The 9263-nt window shown below is 45.7% G+C and overlaps 1 protein-coding gene across 2 annotated transcripts; it reads right to left on the bottom strand.

Moving 5' to 3' along the window:
* Window positions 1–357: 357 nt before the first annotated feature.
* Window positions 358–8669, bottom strand: OSR1 (odd-skipped related transcription factor 1). Of its 2 annotated transcripts, XM_050316614.1 has the most exons (4): window positions 8327–8669; window positions 5911–6015; window positions 2144–2836; window positions 358–1592 (listed from the first exon to the last, which is right to left on the bottom strand). In XM_050316614.1, the coding sequence occupies exons 3-4, from the start codon at window positions 2788–2790 to the stop codon at window positions 1457–1459; spliced, it is 783 nt and encodes a 260-aa protein (XP_050172571.1). In that variant the 5' UTR covers window positions 2791–2836; window positions 5911–6015; window positions 8327–8669; the 3' UTR covers window positions 358–1456. The 2 variants fall into 2 exon arrangements, with proteins under 2 accessions (XP_050172571.1, XP_050172570.1); XM_050316613.1 differs by lacking the exon at window positions 5911–6015.
* Between the last annotated feature and the right edge of the window lie 594 nt (window positions 8670–9263).

Consider the following 9263-nt stretch of genomic DNA (forward strand, 5'->3'; position numbering starts at 1 on the left):
TCTGATTTGTTTTATAACACTTCTGACACCTAATCTTATCAGCTAATACCCAAGATTTAGTTACCCAAGACGATTTTTTTTTCCTTATTACAAGCAAAATTATTTGACTCTCTGCAGATTTGTTTACTTTTGTCAGCCTTAAAAAAAAAAAAAAAAAAAAGAAGAAAGGAAAAGAAATTAGGAGGGGTAAGGCTAATGAATAAAGAAAAGATCCGGATTTTCCAAGACTGGTAGAAACAAGTACTGAAATGTAAAAAAAAAAAAAAAAAAAAAAAAAAAAGTTCTTAATATTTACAGAGAGGGTTTATCCCAGAAGAGATCAGAAACCAAATGAACACATACGTAGTCCATGAAGACTTGCCTGTAAAATAACAATTTATTTTAATACTTAAAAACCACACACAATCCAGTGATAAATGTCAATTACCAATAATCAGCATAAAGTGCCAAACAGCCATACAACTTTTTTTTTTTTTAATAAACAAAACTTATTGGAATGTCTCTTAATTTGAATACACTGTTCAGAAAGCCGGCATTTAAAAAAATATGCTCTCAAGTTGAGATTTGTTCTCTCACACCAGGACACACGAAGACTTTAAAGTACCACTAAAACCACGTTGTGCATACCGTCAGTTTGATGTACTGCCATCTTTCTTTCTTCTGGGTTTTTTCAAATAAGTCCACAAGTTACAAACTTCCTCACAGCGCACTAGACCACAAAGTAATAAAAGAGGTCTCCATATCCCATCAACACTGGTCTGTCACGAACACCAGGGACCTGTGGGTCTAAGATCTAGATGCATTTTCTACCGCATAATAGGATTCCCCATTAGAGAGACTTAGGTCATTTCCAAACATTAATTTTCTTCTCCTTTTCTGAAAACAAACCAGCAAATGCGATTTGCAAGTGGCCCTTCTGCTTGTCCTAATGGTGCTGTGATGAGAAACCACCGTTTCAGTTCTTAATTGTCTTCTGGAATTCTCTGTATTTCCTGAAGTGTAAAAATAAGAAGCTTTATACAGTCAAAAAAAAAAAAAAGTATAAAATAAGAGGTTGGATTTTTTTAAGTAATACTTTTGGAAGCTATGATTTTGGGGTTTTTTGGGGGGAGAGGGAGTGGGAAGGGGTGTCTTATGGGGTTTTGTTTGGCTTGAGAGAGATTCCTGTCCAACACGTGAGCACCACCTTTTGGTATAAAGTTTATCAAAGCCACAGAAGTCAGCTAGCACTCTCTGTATCATTCATGTATATTTTAAATGCAAAATAATCTTTTCACCCATGACTTAGGAAGTTAATTGCTTGGATGGGGGATTGCAGGGGTGCAGATTTTGCCCTTTTTAAAGTACAAACAATAACAAAGCACAAAATCCAGTGCTCCCATCCTGAAAGTTTTGTTTCTCCTCTGGGTTTGGTGTAAAGTCTGAAGGGAAAGAAAAGTTCGTAGAAGCTTGATATTCAACACTTAAGTTTGGCAGGTTTCAGTTCCTTTACTTGCGTGTGCAGTGTCTTGTGGACCGCTAGTGTTCTGGACTGGCAAAATCCTTTCCCACATTCTTGACACTTAAAAGGCTTTTCTTTAGAATGGATATATCTAGGGAGAGAAAAACAATTGAAACATCAGAAATAACCAGCCAAACTCAGTAGTGAGTCACCTAAGGAAGAACGTGCTGGAGATGTTTTACACCTACTGCTGAGACAGAGAATGCTGGTGTGCCGAGCTTAGGTAATTGTCTGTATGTGTATATGCAAGAGGAGAGGGGGTTGTTAGAGGCTTACAGGGTACCTTTCTCAGGGATAAAGAGTTTCTCTCTTACTTTGGGATCCTCAGGCTGTGTGTCTTCCTGACACTTCTGGATGAACTCGAAGGCAGAGGACACAACATGATGCAAATGGAGGGTGAAAACCTCTGTGGAAGCTAAGAAGGAGGCTGTGGAACTTGTTTTTGTAGAGTGAGTGAGGTATGTCTTCCAAAGTGAGTTGCCTGAGTTCCTTCACTAGCAGTGGGCAGAGGAAAACTTAGAGGGAACACTGTTGTCTGGCCAGGGACTTAACTCTTCCTACAAACATCTTCATAGTGTAGATGGGTAATGAGGACAGTACAAACACACAAGGAAGAAAGGAAAGGAGAAGAAAAATATTTACCTGTGATCCCTCAGGTGATCCTGTCTTCGGAAGGCCTTGTGACAAATGTCACATGTGTAGGGCCGTTCATCTGTGTGGGTTCTTTCATGGATCAAAAGGTTGTAGGACTTAGTGAAGTGCCTGCCACAGAATTTACACACAAACTCCTTCTTGGTTTTGGACGGTAACCTTCCCCGTGTTGGTTTCTTCTCTGGAGAGAGTTTAGTCACCTCAAGCAAAGACCCCAGCCCTGTGGGTGAGCCCTGACTGTCTGCCTGTCCCAGTTTAGAGTGGTCCTCTTGTGTGGCAGCCACTGCTAAATTGGCAAAGTCAAAGCGAGGTTTGGCTTTGAGGGTCACATTGGTAGCCTCTTGCTTGGGCTGGATGACATGTGGAAAGAGTGGGAAGGTCGGCAGCTGGAATCGTGCATCCACCAGGCTTGAGACGCTGGGCACTTTGGAGAAGGAGGAGCGGGGCAGGTGCATGGCCGGGTACCCCAGAGTCCACTGGTGCAGGTGCACAGCGTGCAGGGCACTGAAGCCGTAGAGGTTGGAGAGGTGGTCGGAGGGCACAGCGGGCAGCCCGTTGAATGCTTGCAGGAAGGAGTAGTTGGTAAGTTGGAGGGAAGGATGGATAGGCACTGGGGCTGGCAGGGTTTTACTTCCCATGGTGGTCGCTCAGGAGGAGGATCTTGGGAACAGGGGAGGAAAATATCTGTAAAATAAAGATGGAGGGGGGAAGAGGAAGAGGTAGATTTATATGAAGATAAAAGCAGAGGAAATTTCTGCTTCACCTTTCATTAATATCCTTCTCCAAAGTCACAGCAGGGGGCTTCCTGGGACTTAAAAGAGGCTTAATCAGATCTTGGCTATGAGTGTATCCCCAAATTCTCCCTCTCCCCGTCTCTCCCTTGTACACAGAAGTTGTACTCCATACACAATCATTCACCGCTCAACAGCATCCCTTTCTATGCAGACTCGAATGATCCTCTGCATGAGACCGCCAAGACATGCCATTTTGGCCCATGGTGCTCAGGCTTCTCCCATGTTATTTAAAATCCCTTTCTGGGTGACCTCAGCCTTTAGAAAATAGTGGGTTACTGCCCACTGTGTCTGTCCACAAAAACTGCCTTTAACCCTGACTCTTGAGGTTGTGTGGGAGGGGGGGTGCAGAGTTTGCTGCCTCTGAGTTGTTCAGCTCCTTGCAGTCGTGGCCTCAGCCAAGCTTCTGAGGTGATGTAGGCAGCTGGGTGCTCAGAACTGCATGTCCTTCTTCATTCAAAAAAAAGTGAATAATTTTAAGGAAAAAAACATTATGGGGAAAATACCAGCCAACAACATTCCCTCTTGTGAACTGCAAAAAGAAATGAGAAAATGCTGAGTTTTGGGTGATGAATCTGGAGTGCCATTTGCTCTCCCCAGGGGGAAGTGCCTGGCTTCAAGCCCACATCCTAATCTAGGCAATCACTTAATTAGAAGCCTTCAAAAGGCAAAAAGGCAACGGCTCCAGAGACCCTTCCCATGGAACACCCAGCCCAGCAGCTGCAGGGCCACAGCCCTTCACTGGGCTGGGTGCCACCCCTTTGCTCTGTGTTTCAGGGTCCTGCCAAGACCCCAGCCTCTCCTCTGGGCCAGATCTCTACCCGTTCCCACCCCACAAGGCGGAGGGGAAAATGCTACAGGGCAGCAGTATTCAGTCACATCTGGCCCTGCCTGAGAATGCAGCCCCTACTGCTGTCAACCATTTGGTAGTAGATGCCTCCCGAGGGTTATTGGTGGGGATGCAGCTTCCTCTCTGAGGGTGCGAGAGAGCACCCATGGCTTTTGGAGGCATCCCATCTCTGCAGCCCAGGGAGCCTTCTCCTCACTCCACAGCCCACAGGTTATACTCACTTTGCCCCCTGGGGAACTCTGGAGTTTGCCTTCAATGGGGCTGTTTGCTGGCAGGATCCCCATGAAGTCCCCACAGGATGGTCATAAGATCCCCACAGGTTTGCTGCAGGATTTCTGCAGAATCCACATAGGGTCTTCATGAGATCCCTATAGGCTTTCTGCTGAGTGACCATAGGTTCCCCACAAGATCCTGTCAGGGTCCACACAGTACTCAGACTAGAGTTTATGCCCATGTGAAGAGCAATACCCTTTTGGAGAAATGGAGCCAGCAAAGTACTGCAGAGCAGCAATTGTCCATCTGGGCTGGAAGTGTGGGGGGTAGAAACTGGTGTTGGAAGAGGTCTAAAGACCAGGGAAACAAATCTGATTTATATGTAGGCTATTGCCTGGACAGGAGAGCTGCGGCTGGGAGGGTGTGAGAGGGAGAAGCTTGCTCTGAGCAGCTCTGTACTCTGGGACCACCTTTCACACTGCTTTACATAAATCAGCAGCAGGAAGAGAGGTTCAAACGTTAAAAGAATTCCACTGCAGTGACCCAGAATAAGAGATTGTGTCATTTTTCATTTTTTGATTGGATAGATTTTGGATACTGACTGATTGAAAAATACATCCCTTATATTCTCAATTCTCTTCCTTTTCCTCTTTCTTTTTCCTTTTCTTTTCTTTTTTTTTTTTTTTTTTTTTAATTAATCGATTTAAGTCTGATAAACCAACCAGACTGTTTTGGTTTTATACAGGAGATATAGTTTTACTTAGTTTGTGTTGCCTATACGCTAAGTGTGTCCACATCACAGCACAAATACCTCAACCGATGACCCTAAGAACAAAGTGCTCAGAAAACTCTCTTGTCTGAGCATCTGAAAATGTCTATTTCTGTCCGTCATAAGGGCTCTGTGCCTATATTCCTGTCTAGGTAGCTCTAGATCTCTCAAGCATGAAACAGGTTATCACAAACGAAGGAAAGTTCCGAGTTTATCCCTCTTTTTTTCTTCATATCCTTAGAAAATATTTAATATGGGATATATAAGCATATAAGCAAAAAATCTTCAATGTCAGTGTGGGTAAATTCTTGATCAATAACATTGAAAAAATTCTCTTTTGAACAATTCCCCAAATAAAGTGTGGGGCACAAACCTAGGAGAAATACAATTGGGTCATAATAGCATTCATTGCATCCACGGAATTTTCTTGTTTGCTATTTTTTTTTTTTTTTTTTGCTAAAGCAGTTCTGTTAAATCAAAAGGAAAAAAAAAAGATGAAAAAGAAAAAGAAAGAGAACAAGGTAAAAAAAAATAAAAAAGAGAGAAGAGAAGAAAAGAAAAAGAAAAGAGGAGGTGAGAGCAGAGTTTTCACGTTACTACATGTTTCTTGGCACTTTTCCAGAAATGTAAGCTACACTTTTGCTCTGTACGACCAGGATAGTCAAATATACAGATGAAGAGTAGGGTATTCTATAAAGAAGTCCCCTCGCTCCGGGACATCAAAGCAAACGTGTTTCACAGCACAGTAACTCTCTGGTCTCCCGCTTGCCAGCAGAGAGATCAATGTTTCTTTGATTTCGGTGTCACCTCCACCTTTAATTCTGCTTCATGTAAACAGATCGTTATCAGGTCTTTTTTTTTTTTTTTTTTTTTCTTTAAAAAAAAAACAAACACCAAACAAACAAACAAAAAAAAACACCAACCAGAAGAAGACCCCCAGAGTTCTCTGCTTGAATTCCCCTATCGCAAAAAACTGTGCGGGTTTTTCTTTTTTAACACAGAGTAGCTCAGCGAGTAATTAAGAACAAACCACTTGTGTTCTGACTGAAACAAAACCCACTCATGCCAAGATAAATTTACCCTGCAAAATAGGATCATAAACTTGAAAGACTACATCTGTCTCCAGCTTTCTTACCCTTCGTCCTATTTGAAGATACGGTAATGCTATTGTCCAGTTGCCATTGTTTTAAGACCGTTGTAATCTTAACCTTCCAGATTAAATTCTACCTAGTCTATATGCCTGAAAAAAAAGAAAAGAAAAAGAAGTAAAAAAAATCTACCCAGCTTTCTGCTGGTAGTATAGCAAGGGGTGAAATTAAATGGATTTTTAAGTAATCTTGTGGGTACTAGGTATTTTTCCTTTTTACATTGAATTGTCAATTTCCGATGTATCCTTTGAAAGGGATATTTGTTATATTAAATACCTGACTCATAAATAATGAGGTTTGCTAATTAGTTCCACATGGAAGAATGGAGGAGGTAAATTACCCTGAAAACGTTGCTTATTTTTACAAACATGATAAAGTAGCGGACATAAAATGATACATTCTTGCGAGAGCTTTAAACTACAGCAGTCAGGTTCATCTGTCAAAAAAGTTCCCCAGTTTTGCCTGAATCTTTTAAAGTCTGGTGCAACATTTTGCCACTAGGTCGGCTATTTATTTTGTCCCCTTTCAGGGAGGAAAACTTTCTCTTCCTAAAGTTAAAGCGAGTAAATAGAGCTTACAATTTATCTGTGTTTGGGAAACTAATTGGAAAGGGAATAAAACTGCCCTTTCGCTCCACATTATTCGAGCGTGGTGCTCTTGAGGAATAAAGTGCATTGTTCAGCACCGATTTATTCGAAGTATTAATGAAGTGTGCAGAATCTATTAAAGCAGGTTTATTCTGGGCTAATTGAGCGTGAAAGAGTTAATTGCTAACATTAATGAGGACTGGAAGGACTCAGTCAGCATGTGCCTTGGATATCTCCGCTCAATCCTTATAAAATCATCATTCACATTTTATCACGAAATCGGTGTTGACAAGTCTCCCCAGACCACCATTGCGAGCGCGGGTGAATGCGGTGAGTTTTAGTCTCGCAAATAATAATAATAAATAATAAATAATAACCGTGATCCGACTGCACCAGCGATAGCTACACTGCTCGGGGCAGCCTTTATCCAAAACAACAGCAAAAATCCCCGGGTCCGGCCCCTGGAGGAACAACGAGTTACGAGGCCACGGGCTGGAGTACTGCCCCAAGGCGGGCGCGGGTGACAGCCGTGGGACGGCCACAGGGGCCAAGCTCCTCCACCCTCTCCCTGCACAAGTTTTTAGGTAGGTTTGAGGGTATTTGGTATATGTTTTTGTATCCCCCCATCGGATGTAGAAGGGTCCCCAGCACAAGATTCACCCTCGCTTTCTCCCTAGAGAACAGTCCGGTGGAGGCACAGAGAAACGTCCCGTGCGCAAGAGTAAATCGTCCTCCCTCTTTCTCTCCCCGAGACAGGGCGGATTTCTCCTCCCTGTACTGCTCGCTTCCCACGGTCACAGCACGCACGGCCGCGGGTGGGGGGTCAAACCTTTGCGGTGACAGCGCCGGGGACAGGCAGGGTACGGCGGCGCATCCCCGGGCCCGGCCTCCCGCAGCCGGGCTCTGCCACGGGGCTGCCGCAGCTCTGGGGCCCCGAGCCCGACGCTGGCCCAGGGGTCTGTTTCTCAGCTGACCTCGGACTTACTCAACTGGACCGATTGTGCACCTGTCTGGGACTCGGCCCTCATCGTCCTGCGCGGCTCGCGATTTATTGAACAATTCCCGCGGCGCTTCGATAATCTCAAAAATGCTCGATTTTTATAGGTTCCCTCCCAAAAGCCAACTATAACAACCATACCCTAATCCTCGGCTTTGCACTGAGACTTTATAGTCTCGATCTCAAGAAAAGCTTAGTCTCTCCCTGCGCTGAACTTGTTTCGATCCATTCAAATAATTATAAACATCAGGTTCATTTCTGTTACAGCCTTGGGAGGAAACAGAGAAGGCTTCTCGGATCCTAAACACTGAAAATGGAGTTCTAAAAAGAGAAAAGGGGGGAAAAAAAGAAAAAGAAAAAAGAAAGAAGTAACATCCCATAAATAAAGAAGGAAGAGAAAGAAAAGGAAAGAAAAGCTGATAATAGAAAAGAGAAAAGCTGAAAGTTCAAGTCCGTAAAGGACGTGCAGGCTTCTGTTTTGCAGCTCGTATGTGTCATTTTTAGCTCGGGTTAAAAACACAGCTCCTCCGCAAGGGGGGAGAAGCAACTTTGAAAGGGGAGGACAAATCTTTAAATAGCATCAAAATATCCGAGATCCATGTGAATGCTTACCCCAGCCCTCCGCCCGCCCCGAGGAGAACAGTCCTCCTAACGTGAACCACTATTTCCACGCTTCTGCACCATCCAGGGGACGGTGGGAGCGGATGGGGGCAAAGAAATAAAGGAGGTAGAGTAAAGGAAGTGTTTGGATCGATATCCCCAACCCCCGAGTCTTGGCAAAACAAAAACCAAACAGAATGAGTTGTTCTTTTTATTTACCTATTCCCGATCTGTGCTCCACCGCTGGCAGCAGTTAAAAGATCCTGGGCTAAATTGGAGCTGGTAAAATAATATAGTGGAAAAAATAGGGAGGGGGAGAAAAAAAAAAAAAAAAAAAAAAAGAAAAAAAAAAAGAGGTTGGGCTAGGTCAGTGTCTGCGCTGGCCCTGCGGGGCACAGCTCTCCCCACCCACCCCACTGCTCCTTCGACGGGTACAGGCAGATCCGAGCAGGGCCAGGTGTCCAGGTGCTCCGGCCGGCGGAGCCGGAGGTGCTCTCCCTGCTCCTGCTCCCGGCGCCGGCTGCGTGCGCTGGAGTGCGAACGCGCCCGGGAGCAGTCGCGCTCAGACTGAACCGATCCCTTCCCTCCTGCCTCCTCCTTATTTCAACCCCCCCTTCCAGCTCCCCCCTCAACCTCCCACCGCACTCCGGGCATGCGCACGCGGGGAGAAAGTTTCTGGCTGGGAAGAACCAACTTTTCAACCCTCTTCTCCCGGAGGCGCAGCAGCCCGGGGCTCGCAGCCCGCAAACCTCTCACCTCGCCCCCCACCCCGCTCCCACAGCCTCCCCCGGAGCATCTCCCCAGGGCCTGCTACGCGCGGCTCCCCGCGGAGGAGCGTCTTCCCGGGGGTGTGGGGGATTCCCCGCTCAGCCCCGCGGTGGAGGGGACGCTCCCCCGGCCCCGCCGCTCTGCACCGCTCCGTCCTGCACCGCTCCGCACCGCACGGCTCCGCAACCCATCGCTCCCGACCGACCTCGCTGCGCCCCCTCCCCGCCGAGCCGCGGGACAGGACTCACCGGGACCTGCCCTGAGGGCAGGACGGGGGGAAAAATGCTGAGAGAAAGAAAAAAAGAGTGGGGAGAGGATGGAGGGAGGGATCTACTCCCGCTGAACGGATTTGGGGGATAGCAAGTTGTTCTGCCTCTCTGAGGAGATC

The sequence above is a fragment of the Myiozetetes cayanensis genome, unplaced genomic scaffold (genome assembly GCF_022539395.1).
Source record: "Myiozetetes cayanensis isolate MyiCay16 unplaced genomic scaffold, myiCay2020 scf2-11, whole genome shotgun sequence".
NCBI lineage: Eukaryota > Metazoa > Chordata > Aves > Passeriformes > Tyrannidae > Myiozetetes > Myiozetetes cayanensis.

Coding starts and splice junctions, on each gene's coding strand:
- OSR1 (XM_050316613.1), bottom strand. CDS start 2,790: ATGGGAAGTAAAACCCTGCCAGCCCCAGTGCCTATCCATCCTTCCCTC. Junction 1,593..2,143: donor GATCACCTGAGGGATCACAG/GTAAATATTTTT, acceptor TTCTCTCCCTAG/ATATATCCATTCTAAAGAAA.